Raw genomic sequence first — 19826 nt, forward strand, 5'->3', positions numbered from 1 at the left:
CCATCTCCAAGTTGACTGCTACCAAGAGTATATACGATTGCAGAACCAGGGAGAGCCGCCGCCGCCAAGCCCCCCAACTCTTCCCGCCTCCCAGCCGCCTTCTGTGGTGTAGTAATACATTTAACTTTCCAAAATTTTTATTTAGAGACCATCCCCCAAAAAATGTCTTCGCTTAGATCCTGGGCCAGAAACTGAAAGCCTGAAGAAGAATAAATGAAATCTGACGTACGACACGTTTTCATCCTGCATAACTACTATTTAGTGTATGATCATTTCAAACCTATGATCCCAAGTGAATCCCACGTACCTTCCCGAAATACTGCGAGGAAAGGAGAAATCAAATATTGACCTTCGTAATCAATCAAGATAGTGGAGTTGTCAGTATAAAATAAAACAAAACAAACAAAAACCGCAAAGAATTAAGATATAAAATACACTTCTTTAAAGAGGACAAGAGGACAACCAGTTAGCTCAGTTGGTTAGAGCGCGGTGCTCTTAACAACAAGGTTGCCGGTTTGATCCCCACATGGGCCACTATGAGCTGTGCCTTCCACAACTGAATTGAGACAACTACTTGACTTGGAGCTGATGGATCCTGGAAAAACACACTTAAATAAATAAAAGTTTTGAAAATAGTAATAATAAATAAATAAATACGTAAATGGGACAATAAAAATAAAACAAAAAAGTAGGGGGATAGACAAGAATATGAAATGGAAGAGAAGAGAAAAATTAAAAGAAAGAAACAATTTTTCTTCTCCACTCAAGAAATTAGAATTACTTATCCAAGGAGCCCACAGGGAGACAGCTATCAATTAACAGAGAGCTCTTATCCCAGAAGATGCTGTGACTTTTACAAAGATGTACACTACATTCTTGGCCTTCAAGTATCTGATATGCTAATGGGAGATACAGGAGACACAGAAATACACTGTAGCTGCTTTCCTCGTTACTGTCACTTTGTCTGGAATGCCCATCATGCCCATATCATATCCATTCTCGAAAACCAGTAGAAGTGCCACCTGCCATTCTTCCCTGATCCTACAAGGAAGGAATATCTCCTTTACCTGGATGCCTACATAAATACACCTGCACACTTTTAAGGCCCTTACTTCTTGCTATTAGGTTGGTGCAAAAGTAATTGCAGTTTTTCCAATTATTTTTAACCTTTAAACGCGCAATTACTTTTGCACCAACCTAATAGCTTGTATATGTAAATATGCATATATATATATACACATATATATACCCGCGTGTGTGTGTGTGTGTGTGTGTGTGTCTTTGGTTGTGCTGTCATGGCTGCTTCAATGTCCTGAATCGATTCAAAACATTTACTTTCCATGGTCATTTTGACTTTGGGGAAGAGCCAGAAGTCACACGGTGCCAGATCCGGTGAATAAGGTGGATGAGGACACACTGTAATGTTTTTGACAGAAATTGCCAAAAACCAGAAGTGATGTGAGACATGGAGCGTTGTCATGATAGAGGATGAAGTAAAGACACCAATGAAAGAGGACTTCCAGAACTGCTTCAGAAAGTGACAAGAACAATGAGACAAGTGTGTTTGAAGCGAGGGGAGTGTTTGAGGGGGATTAATGGTAATGGGTCTTTCACTGTAGTAATTTTTTTTATTTAAACATTCACCATAGGTTTTGATCACACCTCATACACCCACACACACACCCATAATATATTCACATATACATATATACGCATGTATATATGAATATATGCATATTTAAATAGAGAAAATGTATATTAGATGTCAGATATATATGCAGACATATATATAATTTCCATTCAATTATATGAGACCTTGAGGTCAAAACTGTCCCCCATCTTAACTTCCTCTACAAAACCTAACATGATGTGTTGCACAGAGCAAGCTACAATAAATAAGAGAGTAACGGAAAGTAGGCCAGCTAAAGATACATGTTCTACATCATCAATCTACCTAATAGAGACATTTCTCTAACAAAATGCACACACTTTTTAAGGGTTCCCTCATCAGTAATCAAGGAAATGCAAATCAAAACCACAATGAGATATTCTTTTATACCTACCAGGTCAGCAAATATTTAAGTCTGACATCAAGAGTGCTAACAAGAATATAAAACAACAAAAACTTTCATATACTGCTGATGAAACTATAAATTGGTAGAACCATTCCGGAAAACACATTTCCCAGTAAAGTTTAAGATGTACTTACCTGACAATATAACAATTCCACTCCTAGTTATTATATACCCTACAGAAACTCTTGCACAATAAATTTTACCACAGTACTATTTTTATAACCAAAAAACAGAACTAGAAACAAACTAAATTTTTCATCCACAGGAGAATGAATAAATATGCTGCAATATAGTCATAAAATGAAATATTCTAATGGTAATTAAAAATGAATGAACTAGAGAAATATGCTTCAAAAAAGCAAGTCTCAAAGCAAGACTTGTATGTCTTCTGTGTGATTCCCTTTATAGCAAGTCAAGCAGCAAAACTGAATATGAATAACTGGTAAAACTACAAAGAAAGCAAGAAAATAATAAATAAAATTCAGGACAGTGGTTGTCTCTAGGGAGATGGAGGGGATGAGCTGAGGGAAAAGCACAAAGGAGTTTTCAGTGTGTGGGTTGTGGATGAGGGTGTGAATGTGGGGGTCTGTTATTTTGTAGGATAAAATTTTTATAATAGTAAAATTCTGAACAAAAGACAAGGACAGACCTATGATTGAATAGCATACAAAACTTGCATACGTTGTCAATCAAAAAATCTTAAGTACACCGAGAGTCAGAAAGTTTAAGGACTTGCAAACAGACAGAGTGAATCTCAAAATTCAGAACTCGATTTGCGTATGTTGAACCATCCTTGTGCCCCTGGGATGAACCCCACTTGATTGTGATGTATAATCTTTTCAATGCATTGTTGTATTCAATTTGCTAGAATTGTTTAGGATTTATGAATCTGTATTCATCAGAGATGTTGGTCTGTAATTTTCTTTTTTTGTGTTACCCTTACCAGGTTTTGGTATCAGGGTAATGTTAGCCTCATAAAATGAGCTAGAGGTGTATACACAAAAAATCTGAAAACATTTATCCGAAAAGATATATATGCTCCGAATTTCACTGCAGCTTTATTTACAGTGGCCAAGACATGGAAACAACCAAAGTGTCCTTCGATAGATGATTGGAGAAAGAAGATGTGGTACATATACACAAGAAGATGTAGTATATAAGTCAGACAGAAAAAGTCGAGAACCATATGACTTCACCGATATGTGGGATATAAAACTGAAAGCAACAAAGGAACAACACAAACAAATAATGAAACAAAAACTCAGACACAGACAATTGTTTAGTGGTTACCAGAGGGTAAGGGAGGGGGGTTAGTAGATGAGGGTAAAGGGGGTCACATATACGGATGGAAGGAGAATTGACTCTAGGTGGTGAGCACACAATGTGATATATAGATGATGTATTACAGAGTTGTACACTTGAAACATATGTAATTTTACTAACCTTTGTCACCCCAATAAATTTTAATTAAAAGAAAAAAGAAAAAAAAAAATCAGAACTCAAGCTAAGTTTATCTGACACAATTTGATACTCTTCCCATTTCGAGAACCAAAATTTAGCTTAGTTAACTTATAAAATACATGTAAATTTTATTCTCACATAACAAAATGAAAGGGAAGAAATCACTGGAATTAGAAAATGCCCAAGTTTCAAGTAACCCTCAGCTGACATGGCAAACACAGAGCAGAGGCAGAGATGAAGTCTGGGATACAGCAGTTGTAGGAAGCAACTGTCCAACAATGAGAGTTACAAACAAACAAAGCATAACAGTGCAACAGTCAAAGCAGCCATACTTCCAAAAAAGGAAAGAGGGAATCTTCTTCGAATGTCTACGAGTCCCTTCTATGCAAGGGCACTTTATGTGCAGTATTTTAAGAGTTCTCTCAACAATGAGAAGAGTTAGGCGTTACACATTTTACAGACGAGAAGAATGATTTAGAGCAGGGGTGTCAAAACTTTTTTCAATGTTTTTTACCAAGGGTCATATGTGGTAAAATACAAAAACAGCCGGGCCACTCACTCGAGGTGAAGTACGTATTGCCTCACCTGGTTTATTTAAGTAAACTAAATATATTTTTGGAATTTGCTGCAGGCCAATTAACAATGGATTGCAAGCCACAGTTGGCCCGCGGGCCGCAGTTTTAACACCCCTGATTTAGAGAGTTAAGAGAGAAGAAAGAATTCCTCAGTGAGTATGTCAGTGCCGCACCTGGCTCAGAGCCCAGCCAGACACACACATGAGCAGGGACGCTCAGAAAATGACAACAATATTAAGATAGCTAAGATAACCATGCACAAGAGCAGAAACTGAGGAGGCCAAAAGGAGAATTTGAATGGACAATTTCTGCTCTCTAAAGCCGGACTAAGATTTCTACATCCACCTAATACTCCACCTAATATGAGAACACGTGGTTGCTTACCTGTGACCAGGATGGTAAACAGCTGTGTTGATTCCATGAGGATAATGACTACTGAAGCTAAAACAGTGACTCTCCTGGTAGCTCTGATTTGTTCCAACACTAAAATGAGGAAGGTAAAAAAGACATAAATACCATTGAGCCACAGTAAGACACCACTAAATACCCACTAAAATGTCTACAATTTAAAGGACAGATAACACCAAGTACTGGTGAGGACGTAAAACCACCAGAACTCAGATACATTATAGTGAGAACGTGAATGATACAAAAACTTTAGGAAAAAGTCTGGCAGTGTCTTATAAACTATCTCTACCCAATAACTCGGCAATTCTACTCCATATTGACCCCACAGAAATGAAAATGTAGATCCATAAAACCTGTACAAGAACAGTCGTAGAAGTTTCACAGCCCCAAACTGGAAACTGAGATGGCCATCAGTCAAAGAATGGGTACATAAATCATGAATGTTATGGACTGAATGTTTGTGACACCCCCAACCCCCCAACAGATTGAAAACTTGTATCCTTCCCAAAATGTATGTGTTAAAACTTTAATACAAATGCAACGGTATTTGGAAGTGGGGTCTTTGGAAGGGAATTAGGTCGTAAGGGTGGGGCCCTCGGGAACAGGATTTGCTCCCTTATGAGAAGAGGCCAGAGCGCTAGCTGCTCTCTTTCCACCATGTGGGGATACAAGGAGAAGGCAGCCATCTGCAAGCCAGAAGAGGGTCCTCACCAGAACCCAACCGTGCTGGCACCCTGAATTCAGATTCTAACCTCCGGGACTGGGAAAAATAAACTTCTGTTGTTGATAAGCCACACAGTTTACGGTATTTTGTTCTACCAACCCAAACTAAGATACAGGGGATATTCATACAGTGAAATACTAATCAGCAATAAAATGGAATAAGCTACTGATACGTATAAAAACACGGATGAATTTCAAAACACTTTGAATGAAGACTTAAACAAAACAGTACATACTATGAGCCCAATAATGTGAATTACTAGAAAGGCAAAACTAATCTATGAGGGGAAAAGAAGTATAAACAGTAGTCGCTCTGGGGGTGAGTGGGGACATAGATTTACTAGAAAGGAGCAGTAGGGAACTTTCTAGCAAAATAATAATGTTCTGTATCTTGAGAGGGGTTTGAACCGCACAAGTGTATACAGTTGTCATAACTCACTGGCTGGTACTTAAGATCCAGGCACTTCATTGTATGCAAATTTTATCTCAAAAGAAAGAAAACTGTAAGTAAACACTGAACTTTAATTAATGATATGTGTGCTAAAGTATTTAAGTACTGACTGAAATACATTAAAACATAAGATTGATTAATGGCTGGAGAGAGGGCTGGGAAGAAATGTGACATAGCAAGTACAGTAAAATGCTAACAGAATGTAAGTGGAGGGATGTGGCATATGAGTTTCCATTATACAATTCTTTCAACCTTCCTATTACATTCGCAACTTTTCATAATAAAATGCCGAAAGCAAAAAAAAGAAAAGAAACAAAATCTGACAGTACACCAGAGAAATAAGCATTTCAAATAGTTCTTCCCAAATAAAGTATATTATTACCTTACAAGGTAACTTCTAAGTTCTCCTCGGTAGTTGACGACTAAAAGTTCTGCAGACCACTGTGCACTTGCTTTATATTCTAAAAATATCAACCCAGCAACGGCATAGCTCAAATCACCTGCTAAACTAGATGCCTGTAGAAGAGGGGGAAATTAAGTTACTAAAAGACAGATAGACATTAACATACGTATAATTGGAAGATACCCGAGACACCGGCCTTACCAGGTGCAGTTTAAATAAGAGAACCCCAGAACTGATCTGTAGACTGAAGTGGCATGCAAACCAGCGTGCCAAGAACTAGCCACCCAAGCCTAGACCAGGCCTCCCAACCCCACGCTGCAACTGCAGCAGCCTCTCGGGACAAGATATTCACCTAGATAAGTGAGTTTATGTTCAGACGGGATTTCCGTGGCAAAAAGGGGAAAAAATAAAAAAGTAATGCCACCATTCAACCTCAACGAATTCTAAAATACAGAACTCAGATATAAGCTTTCATATGTGGATTTCCACACCCAGCAGTAACCAATGTTTAAAAAAAAATCTCCAGGGTAAGGGGGATCAAATATATGGTGATGGAAGGAGAAGTGATTCTGGGTGGTGAACACACAATAGGATTTATAGATGATGTAATACAGAACTGTACACCTGAAATCTATGTAATTTTACTAACAATTGTCACCCCAATAAATTAAAAAAAAAAAAAAAATCTCCGATCACTTTTGATTTGCCTAATCAGCAACTTAAAGGAACGGACACTTAAAAACACTCATTGCCAACCTTTTTCCATCAACTTAGTATTAGGTCATATTGCTAAGGATATGAGGGCACGTGCACCCTAGGAAGCGCACAATCAAGTTTATCGCCCTGAACGGCTCTTCATTGTCTAGAACCGTGCAAGGAAATGCTGTAGCCGCAGACGGCTCCTGAACACCAGCTATATGGCTAGACCAAATTGAGATATGCTATAAATATAAAAACACACACCAAATTTCAAGAAAAAATGTACCAAAGTAAAATATCTCATTAATAATTTTTCATTGATTACACATTGAAATATTTAGGATTTAATGGATTAAATAAAATATATAAATTTCACCTATTTCTTTTAACTCTTAATGTAATTACTAAAAAAAAAAATCAAAATTACATATGTGATCACGTATATAGTTTACATTACATTTCTACCAGACAGTGCTAGTCTACAAAACAGTAACACAAACGTCTTAGTTTGGTTCCCCAGGACTTCTGTACTAAGAGCCCAATGCACTCTTTCAAGTTTTTCCACTCATTTTTCTCATTATTTCTGATCAAAAATCATTCTGTAGATCACTGGTTCTCATCCCTAGCTTCTCATTAGAATCCGCTAAAAATACTTCATCAAGTTTTTAATCAGCTGAAAAAAATATTAATGCCCAGGACCCATGCAGATCAATGAAAGCAGAATTTCTGGGAGGGGAGCCCGGGCCTATTTTGTTTTTGTTTTCTTTATAAAGCTTCCCAGGTGATTCTAGGATGCAGCCCAGTTAGAAACACTTCTACCTGACCCTGCGTCCTCCTCACCTGAGCAAGGATGCAAAGTAAAAAGCATTGGATTCCTAAAAGAAACACTTCCTAACTTCACTGCCATGGAAAAGGCCATTTTACTCCCTGTCAATTTCAGTTTTCTAAACTGTCAAATTAGGATATCAGCCGAAACTACTCAAAGCATTGTTGTGATTATAAGAATGCAGTATATCAGTCACCAATAAAGTATAAAGCACTATGTAAGTTATTACTGCCACTATGTTTTTTCTCCACTCTCCCTTTCAATTTCTATCCCCTTGAGGGTAACAAATACTAACTCTTCTCCACACTGTTCCGTTCTGGTTGTGAAGCCCACTGACTTCCTGACTTCACTGGAACTTGACAACAGTTTTCAGTGTCTCTATTTAGTTTTCACTTACTACTATTTTAATAATGGTGGATGACATCTGGAGGTAATGTGGTACATTACAAAATACAGAGAATGAATTAATTCATGAAGATTCTTAAGTTCACGATTTATTATTCAGATTCATATTTATATTATCCCTCTCTTCACGTTCATTCATTCAAGTACCTATACATAAAAGGCACTCAAAAAAGTAGGTTATCAGTTTCAGGCAACAACGTACCGGGGCAATAACAAAGAGTTCACTTCCCATGAGATCAAACACCCTCACGGTTCCCGTGCTTTCTGCGTAGGCCAGCAGGGTGCAGTCATAACTCCACGCTACACGTCTCCACTGGGGTTTCGGGTCTTTAGGAACTAGAACAAAAAGAAATGCTTTTAACAAGCTATTGTAAAGATACCTAGCACTGAAAGTTACTGCAACTAAAGTATTCAACTGTATTACATCATGTCCTAAGGATCTCTAATGAGAACACTTTCCAGGAAACCCACGTCAAGGAAGACTGGGACACAGCACAGCAAGCTCTGCTCACATACTTGTGCAAAGTCTGCCGACGCCAGTGGTCTGCTAAATGCTGAGCGAGCCCTAGTCTGGCAAAGGCACGGGAATAATACACCTCAGAATACTTAGGAAATTAGAAAACCAAAAGCACAGAGAATGCCAGAAAATAATGCCAATCCAATGAGTTCAGCTCCTCTAAAAGCGAAAACATGAAAATTTCACTAAGAGCTAATATATCAGATATAGATGTCGAGGAAATATAAAGCAGGATTATGCTGACAGAATTAAATAGACACACACACACAATATAACGTGTATCAGGTAGGTGAATCAAGAACTGTTCTTAGTCACACAATTATAAGATTTTGATAATTAACACGTTAATAATCTAACACCTGTTTTTTGTTTTGAATTTTTCACAATAGAGAAAAAGGCCATCAGGTGCAAAAAAAAAGACTATGAAACTCTAACCTGTGTTGTTTGTTTGAGGTTTCTGCTGTTTTGTCGGCTTCAGCTTCCCTTTACTAGAACCCAGGTAGACAGACAGGTAGGACCAGTGCTTTCCCTTTACCACCAGGAATTCCAAACAATTAGGAGACACCAGGTGACACCATGAGTCAAGAGCAGAACAAAGCCCAGAACCTAAACGTCCTGCCCGCCCAGACAGTGTACGCTGCACACAACACACTGCCTCTCAGGCAGAGCCTGGGTTTGGCCTTTGCACTGCCTCCAAGGTGTTTCTGACACTTATCACCTCTCGACTCCGCTGCTAACTTCCCAGCTCAGGCTTCATCATCTCTTACTTAGACTCTCACAACAGCCTTCCTGTCTTCTGTCTCTCCCTCACTACTCTTGCCTCAATATCCGCGGATAGCTTTCTAAAATAGAAAGATGAACAGATCACATCCTTCTGCTGCTTTAAAATCCCTGATGGTTCTCCATTTCCAACAGAATCAAGTCCAGGTTCCTCCATATACATGGAGGGGCCTTTATAAATGGTCCCACCATCGCTTTCCAGTTTTACCTCCCACCACCTCCTCCATCACACAATCTATTAACCCACCAATAACACACCGCCTGACAAATAAGCAAACCATGCATACTCGAGTCTCCGTCTTTTATACACATTACTGCCTCTACCTAGAATGATCATCTCCAATATTAGTCAAAGGGTTCTTGTTTGTTACAACCTGCAGTAACAAATTATTACTTTTCCTTCCTTGACACTCAACACTGACGACTCTCCTCTCTGACCCAAATATGCCGTACAGAAGTCTTTCACGGCATTTATCACATCGTATTGTTTACATGACTACTTCCCCACAAGGCTCTGAACTCGCTGAAATCAGAGACAATGTCTTATTCAAGAGTGCCATCCCAGGACCCTGGAACAGAAAGTGATCAATGTTTCAATAGTGGGTAAAGCCTAAGTCTCTCGGAACAATCTACCGTGTTTCCCCAAAAATAAGACTTAGCCGGACAATCAGCTCTAATGTGTCTTTTGGAGCAAAAATTAATATAAGACCCGGTATTATTATACATTATATTATATTAATTATATTATATTATATTAAGACATGGTCTTATAGTAAAATAAGACCAGGTCTTACATTAATTTTTGTTCCAAAAGATGCATTAGAGCTGATTGTCTGGCTAGGTCTTATTTTCGGGGAAACCTAGTACATTAACAGGGACAGGATGGTAAGGATTTAAGGACTAAGGTAAGGATGGTAAGGACTACCAAACAATTAAACGTTCACTATATAACTGAAGTCATCTCCACACCTGAAAGGTCCTACAGAATTCAGACTTCCCTCTTATCCCTGTAATAGATGTAATATATGTTCTGTATATGGGGAAAGTATACCAGACATCAATGAGTTTCTTCATTTTGACTATTTATCAACAGGCCAAAAGTCTGCAAAACAATCCAAGAGAGGCCCTTGAACACAAGAGGGTCTAGTGGATTTCATTAAAGCCTAACAAGATAGTGCATACACTCTGAAAAAGCAATTTTTAAATGGGAAAAAAATGGGGGATAAAAAATCAGTTCCCTGTCTTCAGATACTGTGTTTCCCCAAAAATAAGACCTAGCCGGACCATCAGCTCTAATGTGACTTTTGGGACAAAAATTAACAGAAGACCGGGTATATTATATTATATTATACCCAGTCTTATTTTACTATAAGCCAGGTCTTATATTAATTTTTGCTCCAAAAGATGCATTAGAGCTGATTGTTCGGCTATGTCTTATTTTGGGGGAAACAGGGTAGCTTTTTAAAACAATCCAACTTGGAAGCAAACATAGGCACAAAATAATAAACAACACAATATAAGACCTGCATGTACACAAATGTTACATCAACACCAACAAGAGGGCAATTTAAGGCCCTGAAAAAATTCACGTGCTAAAGAAACACAGCAACACTTTTCCATTATTGCTGTTTTACCTGTGATAACACTTTTCCTCTTATTTCATTTTGATCGGGTAAATGGATTTATGTATTACATTCTGTATCTGTTCTGAAATAAATTCCACCTGAAAGGGATTTGTTTTCACTGTTACTTCTAGTTATAATCATTAACTCCAGAAAACTCAACATGTGTGTTTTGACCTAAATAAAAACAGGTTTTTATTCCAACGTAAGATTTTACATAACAACGTGAAAATAAAGACTTTATCACCGGATTTTTCCAGCTGTTTGTGTGGTTTTGGAGAGGAATGAACAATGTAGATTTGTACAAAGCAAGTGTCGAGGGAGTCGTCTGAAAAGTATTCAAAAAGGCTGATGGTAAAGCTAACCAGCATCTGACAACTGCCACGTTCACGGTGCAACTGTCTATACCCATCTTGCACCAGCTGCAGGCCCTTCGCCCTGCCCAGCTGCCAAGCTCTTTTCCCCCTCAGAGACTTTGTCAATGCTGTTTTTCTCAGCTTTCCCTGAAGCCTCCCCTGGCTTTTTCATCTTTCAGGTCCCAACTTACACATCACTTCCTATGGCTACAGTCTCTGACCGCCCTAAGCCTCAAACAAAGCCCTTTATGATCGATAGTTCCATAACCAACCCTTTCCTTCACAGCTCTTATCCCACATCATAACTATACACTTATTTGTCTGCTTTTTACTGTCACCCTTATTCATTAAACTCTAAATTCCAAAATGTCGGGTATGGCGTCCAGTTACTCCACACCTTTATAACCACTGCCCAATACTCTCATGTACAATAGGCACTCAGGTGCTTACGGAGCACACTGCAAGCCAGTGCTTTTACCCAAATTAGAAATGGAAGTTGTCAAGAATTAAAAAATAAAAACCACTGGGTCCTATTCTCAGTGCTGCCATAAAACGGCCGGTGTGACCCTGGGGAGATCACCAAGGCACAATTTCCTCTTCTGCAAAATGAAGGGTTCAATGAACAGTCTCTCACATACATTCTTTGACATTGTTTAATTTTTTCAAGTACAGTTGACACAGATTAGTTTTCAGGTGTACAACAAAGTGATTCAACATTTATACGCCTTACGCAATGATCACCACGGTAAATCTAGCAACCATCTGTCACCATACAGAGCTGTTCCAATATTATGAACTATATTCTCTATGCTGCATGTTACTTCCCGTGTCTTACTTTACACCTGGACGTTAGCATTGCTTCACGCGCTTCACCTTTTCACCTACTCCTTCACGCCCCTCCTCTGACAACCACCAGTTTGTTCTCTGTATCTATGAGTGTGATTCTGTTTTGTTTCTAGAAGGTATTATGCCAAGTATAAGCTGGACAAAGACAAATACTGTATGATTTTACTTTTATGTGAAATCGAAAAAACATTCTTTGACTTTTAAATCAAGAACCACTGAGTGACAGCAAACTAGTGGGGCTAGAAAGACATGCAGAGAAGCTAAATATGTAAATGTCTGAAATAACAGTGCCTGTAGAAGACATGAGAAAATTTTATAATCCTAGAATAAGGAATGACTAAATATGGTAAGAAACCCTGATGTGATAAAGGGGGAAGAAAATGCAAATCCCATTTAAAAAAAAAAAGGAAAAAAATGCCCCAGAGGAAAAAAGGCACCATAAGAAATTTAAAAAACTAATTGGGGGCCGGTCCAGTGGTTCAGGTGGTTGGAGCACCGAGCTCCTAACACCAGGTGAAGTCACGGGTTCGATGTCCACATGGGCCAGGGAGCTGCACCTTCTACAGCTAAGATTGTGAACAACGGCTCTCCCTGGAGCTGGGCTGCCGTGCGCTGCTGTGTGTTGCCATGAGTGGCCGGCAGCCAGCGTGAGTGGCCGTGGGCTGCTGTGAGCAGTGACCAGCAACCGACTGCCTCAGCCGGGGGGAGCGCAAGGCTCATAATAGCAACATGGGCCAGGGAGCTGTGTCCTACACAACTAGACTGAGAAACAATGGCTTGAACCATAGTGGGGGGGAGGCGGAAGATGGCGGGGGGGATTGATTGGGTAAAAATACTTACAACATAGATGACAAAGGGTTAACATTTATACTATGGAGAAATACTACAAACCAATAAGAAAAAGTCAAGTATTCTAACAGGAATATAACCAAAACGATGTGATCTAACAGTTCACAAAAAATAAAATAGGCACTTAACATATGCTCCACCTAATAACTAAAGATATGCAAATTAAAACTAGAAGTTTTTCCTTTGCCTGTGAACCTTATGAATATTTTAAAAATAGGTAACATATGGTGCTGACGATAGAGAAAAGAAATGGCTTCAATTATACCTTTTTCATGGTGGTATAAATAGGTATATGCTTCTGAAGGAATTATGGCAATAGCTATCACATTTTGCAAACTACACCCATAGACAAACAGGATGTCTCTTCCAGCACTGTTAGAGGAGAAAGGGGACAAAAATGGGGAAGAGGGAGAAAAGAAGCCACCGTAAACAACCTAAATTTCTACCAAGAGAGGAAAAATTTAATGTGGTTCACGTTCTCACAATGGAGAAGAATGCAAATTGAGAAGATAATCTTGCCTTCATTTTCTCTATCTCTGTGTTGTTTGACTTTATTACAAGTATGTACTGCTTTTGTAATTTAAAAATAAAACAACAGAATAACTAGTTTCAGTCTAGGCTTCCCACCATAAAAGAAAAATATAGGGGCAGCCGGATGGCTCAGGTGGTTAGACCACGTGCTCTCAACAAGGTTGCCGGTTCAATTCCCGCATGGGATGGTGGGCTGTGCCCCCTGCAACTAAGATTGAAAAAGGTGACTGGACTTGGAGCTGAGCTGCGCCCTCCACAACTAGACTGAAGGACAACGACTGATGGGCCCTAGTACAGGTAGCGCAAGCTTGTGATCACTGGGAGAAGGGAAACACGCGAGGTGAGCCCCAGGAGAACCCTTGCTTTTTGCACTTTCTGGACCACTTTCAGTGCATGAAAAGGGACCTCAAACAGGATATGGAGGTCTCACTGAACTGAGGAGATGAAGACTGGAGTTCAGAGCTACTAAGCTAGACTAGGATTTGATGACACAGACAACTGTATGGTGGTTATCACAGAGGAAGGGGATGGGGGGCAGGATGAAGAGGGTCAAATATATGGTGACGGAAGAAGACTAGACTTTGGGGAGTGAACACATAATGCAATATACAGATGACATATTGCAGAACTGTACACCTGAAACATAATGTTATTAACCAATGTTAGCCCAATCCATTTAATTAAAAAATTGCAAGGCAGCATTCCAGAGAGAAGTGAGTAAAGCAGAAGAGGAACCTGGGTCTTCGGGCAAACATACAGCAGCACACACGGAGAGGTCCTACAAGAAGAGGGCAGGTATCAGGGGAAAAACAACTTCCAGAGCTCGGAGAGGATGTGGAAATGTGTGAGTTCCATCCAGTCACAGTGGAGAGACTTCACTGAACACCCTGACCATTCATAAGTGATCCCAGAAAACCCTCACCTTAAAGCAGGACTTACGTAACCTGGAAGTAAAAGCTAATCTAAACCGCATCTTACAACACTTGAAAATAAGCCTGAAAAACCCAGCATATCCACCAAGCAATTAACTACTCCTCAGCACAAAACTCAACACTCCATTAAGAAAGATAACAAATATCAGGCTCTCAATAACATAGCAGCCATAACGTTGAGCATACACTCTAAAGTTGCTAGGTATGTGAAGCAGGACAATATAATCCATACTCATGAAAATATTACAATAGATACAAACCAGAAATGACAGAATGAGGACTAAGCAAACAGGACTTCAAAACATATTTGAGAATTCAAAGTAAACATGAATAGGGAACAAATAAATAGAAAATCTCAACAGAATCTGTTAAAAAACTATCAAAAGAAACAAATTTCTGAAATGGAAAATCCACTAGATGGATTAAACACTACAGAAAAGAAAAAGTATCTAAGCTTCCACCTTGAAGATTAAGCAAAAGAAACTACCCAACCTGAAGAATGGAGAAAAAAGACTGAAGAACAGAACGTCAGTGACTAGCAGAGCAATCCTGACCGGTCTGTAACACGTACACTCAGCGTGCCAGAAGACAGGGAAAAGGACATGGGGGGAGAAAATTGCATTGAATTTTAAATAATGTCCATAAATTATGCAATTTGGATACTCTACAAATCCACTGATGTAGAGGCTCTGTGAACCTAAAGCAGGATAAACTGGGGGGGGGGGGGCGAGGGGGGAATCAAGGCATGTGACACTCAAATTTCTGAAAACCAATGAATGATAAAATCTTAAAAGCAGCCAAAGAAAAAAAGGACACATTATATACAGGGAAACAATCACAGCAATGAATGATTTCTCACCAAAACCAACATAATGACATATTTAAAGAGCTGAAGGGGGGGTGCGGGGGTGGGGGAGAATCAACCTAGAATTCTATGCCCAGAGAAAATATTTTACAAAAATGAAGGCAAAATGAAAGATGGCTTTGGACAAATATTGAATTTTTTATTAACAGACTTGCATTATAAGAAACGTTAAATAAATTTTTTGTTGAAGGAAACATAATCAAATGGAAACTCAGTTTTACATGAAGAAACAGTGATAGAAACTGAAAATATAGGTAATATAAACTATTTCTCACTTATTTTGTAAATTCTTAAAAAGTTACTTGATAACATAATATATTGTGCGGGTTTAACATATGTAAAAACAATTGACAATAGTACAAAAGAGTGGGAGTGAATGGATATAAACTATGTAACACAATAATTTTTAAACATATATTGTAAACCCTAGAGCAAACGCTAAAAGAAAACAAAGTAAAAGACAAATAGAGAAAACAAATATTAAGAGGGTAGATTGAACCTAACGAGACCAATAACTGCATTAAATATAAATGTTCTGAACACTCCAATTAAATGACAGATATTGTCAGACTGGAAAAAAAAAGCAAGACTCAATTATATGCTTCCTATGAGCAATGTACATTAAACACAAATGCACAGATTACATGCAAAAGGAGAGAAAAAGATGTCACGCAAATACTAATCATAACAAAGCTAGAGTGACCATATTAATATTAGAAAAAATAAACTACAGGACAAGAGTATCACTGGAGAAAAAGGGGCATTTCATCATGACAAGGAGCCCATTTCTCCAATAAGACAAAATATGTGTATACACCTAAAAACTAGAGCTCCTAAATACATAAAACTAATAGAACTAAAGGATAAAATAAACAAATACAAAATTATAATTGGAAATTTCAACCCACCTCTCTCTGTAACTGATAGAACAAATAGAAAACCAGAAAGAACATAAAACTCCGAAGAGCTCTAACACCCAACTCAATATAATTGACATCTATAAGACACTATACCCAATAACTGCACTATAGCCAAAAATCAAATTATTTTAAAAAGAATTTGGTTCATGAAGACAGACAATATGCTGAGCTATAAATCAACACTCAATGAATTTAAAAGGTTAAAATCATGTTGTGTATGTTCTCTGACCACAGAATTAAACATAACAAAAAGAGACTTACATTAGTACAGGCTTAAATGCTAATATAGGAAAAATATTTAAAATCAATAATGTAAATTTCTTTCATCTAGAGAAAGAGCAAATTAAACCTAGTAGGCAGAGGAAAGAAACAGATGACAGCAAAATCAAAGAAAACAAACAAAAACAGAAATCAAAACCTAAAGTTTTCTTATTCAAGAATTAATAAGTTGATAAAACTCTGGCCTGACTGATCAAGAGAAAAAAAGAACACTACCTACCAACATTAAGAACAAAAGAGGGGAGGGGACATCAGTACAGACCTGACGGGCAGTAATAGGATAATAAGAGAAGATTTTAAACAACTTTAAGCCAATATATTCTACAATTTAGAGGAAAATTCCATGAAAAACTGAAGGAAGAGGAAATTGAAATTTTAAAAAGTTTTATATCTATTTTAAATTTTCAATTAGGAATTAAAAACATACATACATACAATGAAAACTTCAAGTTTCACTGGTGAATTCTATCAAACATTTAAGAAATAAATAATTCCAATTCTATACAAACATTTGCTAAAGCAAAAAAGAACACTGCCAACTCATATTTTGAGACCAGCACTACTCCCACACCAAACAAGAAGACATTTAAAAAATCTACAAATCAATGTCCCCATGAACATAGATGCAATAATCTTCTACCTATGTTATACACCAATTATCTGCACAAAGGCCTAATGATGGTTCTTTCTACATTGCTTGAGGAATCAGGCACAACACTGAGTTGCTTACTGCTCAGAGATCAACTTTACAGGTATTTTCTAGATGATCTGGGTAGTTGGGAGACCAATATCCTAATACCTAAGATGTTACCTGGTAAAAAAAAAAAAAGATACTGTTCTTAAACTTCAACCTAAAAGACTTAACAACCTATCTTTAAGGAAGACTGCACATTAATATAGCATATTACTTTTATAGAAGATATCTATAGTAAAAGAACAAATTATAAAATGTTAATACTACCTATCTCTAGATGGTGTGCTTATTTTTATTTTCTACTTTTTGCTATTCTTAGTTTCTGAAGTTTCTTCTGAGAACGTGTATTGTTTCTTCACCAAGAAAAAAAATTTTTCTCCAAAAAATACAAAAGGGGGGAAATAGTTATTGCATAATTTGAGGCTCCTAGATCACAGTTCTAGAGTGAAATGTTTCATTTCAAAACCTCGGTGCTTCAAAGAGTCTATGCTTCCCAACCATTTTCATGTCAAGACACACAGAAAATCATGTTTGCATGGCACCTAACGGTACACTGATGAGGCTGCTGGAAACCAGAGGCAGTCTGAGCTCAGGCTGTCACAGGGCCCCCAGGCCAGTTAGGGCTGATGGGATCTCAGCACACCTACAACTGGCAAGCTGTGGCTGAGCATTAGGAAGTTCTGGTTTATGGGATCTCGAAATCAGAAAGATGAGGAAAATCTCTTGGTTAACATAGTACAGCTTTAAAAAACTCTTAATTCCACGTTCTAGTTTTAGGTCTCGCTTCAAGATAGAAAAACTCCATTACTCTTTATGGCCTGGCAAACAGAGCCAGAACAAGTTGCAACTCGCATTTAAAATATTTTCAAATAGCATTTATTTTATAAAACAATAATTGAAAAATATCAAAGTGGAACCAAGTAGCTCCTATTTCAGTTTGCAGATTCTGCAATGTGTGGTTTCCAAAATGCATTAACAACAATCTGGCTGCATCTCTCCAGGCAGACACATGAAACATTATTTGGCATATGAGAGTCACTCCCACAAAGACGAATCAGATAACAAGCAAATGATCATTACCTCACATTATACGAAATGGAAAGAAGCCATTAATGCGACATTAAGGTCATAAATTCACACATCCAGAAGCCCACAAAATAAAACATTACTTCTCAAAGCATTAGGAGTATTATCTCATCCATGCTGCACACTAACTGTACACACTAAAAAGTCCAACAGACTGCAACTTGTGTAAAATACAGAAGGGTTAAGCTCACCATTTTTATGTTAACATGTAGATTTCCCAGTTTGCTTTCTGGTTAAGAGCAGGGATCTAATGCCAGTGCTCAAATGGGTCCTGTGTGCCTGAATCTGGACGTTCCCAGCATGCTTCTCAGAAGCCCACAGAAGGCTCCCCAAGCCCTCAGCCAGCAAGAGGGCAGGACTGGGTAAAAGGCAATTGAATATCCTCAAATAGCTCTCCCGGGCACTTTCTGATCCCTATACATTATTTAAGCCAGGTCTGGTCTACTTCAATAAGTGTTGGTAAAGAAACAATAGGAAGTAAATTCAGAAAATGCTAGAGCAGAGCCCCAAGCTTCAGAAATTCTCAAACACTACTCCCCTTCTATTATTCTCAAAAGGATACTAAGCAAACAGGACTTCTTATCTGCCCTTATTGTTCTGTTCGTGGTATTACACGCACTATGTACATTAGGAATAAAAAATGTGAATAACAATTATCCATAAATGTATGTATAATATAAACAAGTTATATATAATATACATACACTCATGAACTTCTAAAATTAACTCACAGTATATATGTAAATATACTTTATTCATACCTTCACTCATAAAAATCATTTTAATAGTTCTCAAGTGCCAATACCCACTTGACAGGATCAAAAATTGTGTGCCGGCTATGTGGCAGATACCACGCTAGGCACTAGGAAAAAACAAAAAAGTTAATAAGACAGGAGCCCTGCCTTCAAAGAACTCACAATCTAATAAATCAAACAGGGAAATCAACAATTAAAAAAGGAAAGTAGATTAGGCCAAATGTGTAATAAAGGTACAAATAAGTCCTAGAGCAACATTAAGAAAGACGTACAAGTGATGGGGAAGAGGGCAGGGAGGAAAGGTTTCCCAAAAGAGCTGATGCTTGGACTAAAATATGCAGGACTAATGAATTTATATAAAGGTGAGAGCTTCTAGGCAAAAGAACTATGGGTACCGAGGCATAGAAAGCAGGATGGGGTTGGCAAACTGCAGGGTGCTTTGTACTAGAACATGGGACACGTGGCAGGGGGGTCCTACAGGGCAGACAGGCAGACTGTGAAAGGTCTTATGTCCTGAATTAGAAAATCTAAACTGTACGGTACAGTCAGTGGTGAGCAAATGAAAGATTTTAGGGAGATTACTACCACGAGTAGTAGTACTAACAGCTGAATGTCTCCTAAGTACTTAGAAAGTGTCAGATGTATGGTAAGAGCGCCACATTATTAGCTCACAGAACTTTTCCACAACCCAGTGTATCAAATTATGCCCATATTATAGATAACTGAGACTCAGAGAGGTCCAGTCACTTGTTCAAGGTCACATATCTA

The 19826-nt window shown here is 38.2% G+C and overlaps 1 protein-coding gene across 2 annotated transcripts in view; it reads right to left on the bottom strand.

Annotated features, from left to right (window-relative positions):
• Positions 1 to 19826, bottom strand: part of NBAS (NBAS subunit of NRZ tethering complex) — a 269220-nt gene that overhangs the window by 239802 nt on the left and 9592 nt on the right. For both annotated transcript variants that reach the window (XM_019751941.2, XM_074331709.1), the window contains exons 7-9: positions 8229 to 8362; positions 6076 to 6209; positions 4496 to 4594 (exon numbers count right to left, since the gene is read on the bottom strand). In XM_019751941.2, the coding sequence (XP_019607500.2) occupies positions 4496 to 4594; positions 6076 to 6209; positions 8229 to 8362 (367 nt within the window). The remainder of the gene's footprint in view (positions 1 to 4495; positions 4595 to 6075; positions 6210 to 8228; positions 8363 to 19826) is intronic.

The sequence above is a fragment of the Rhinolophus sinicus genome, linkage group LG05 (genome assembly GCF_036562045.2).
Source record: "Rhinolophus sinicus isolate RSC01 linkage group LG05, ASM3656204v1, whole genome shotgun sequence".
Classification (NCBI taxonomy): Eukaryota; Metazoa; Chordata; class Mammalia; order Chiroptera; family Rhinolophidae; genus Rhinolophus; species Rhinolophus sinicus.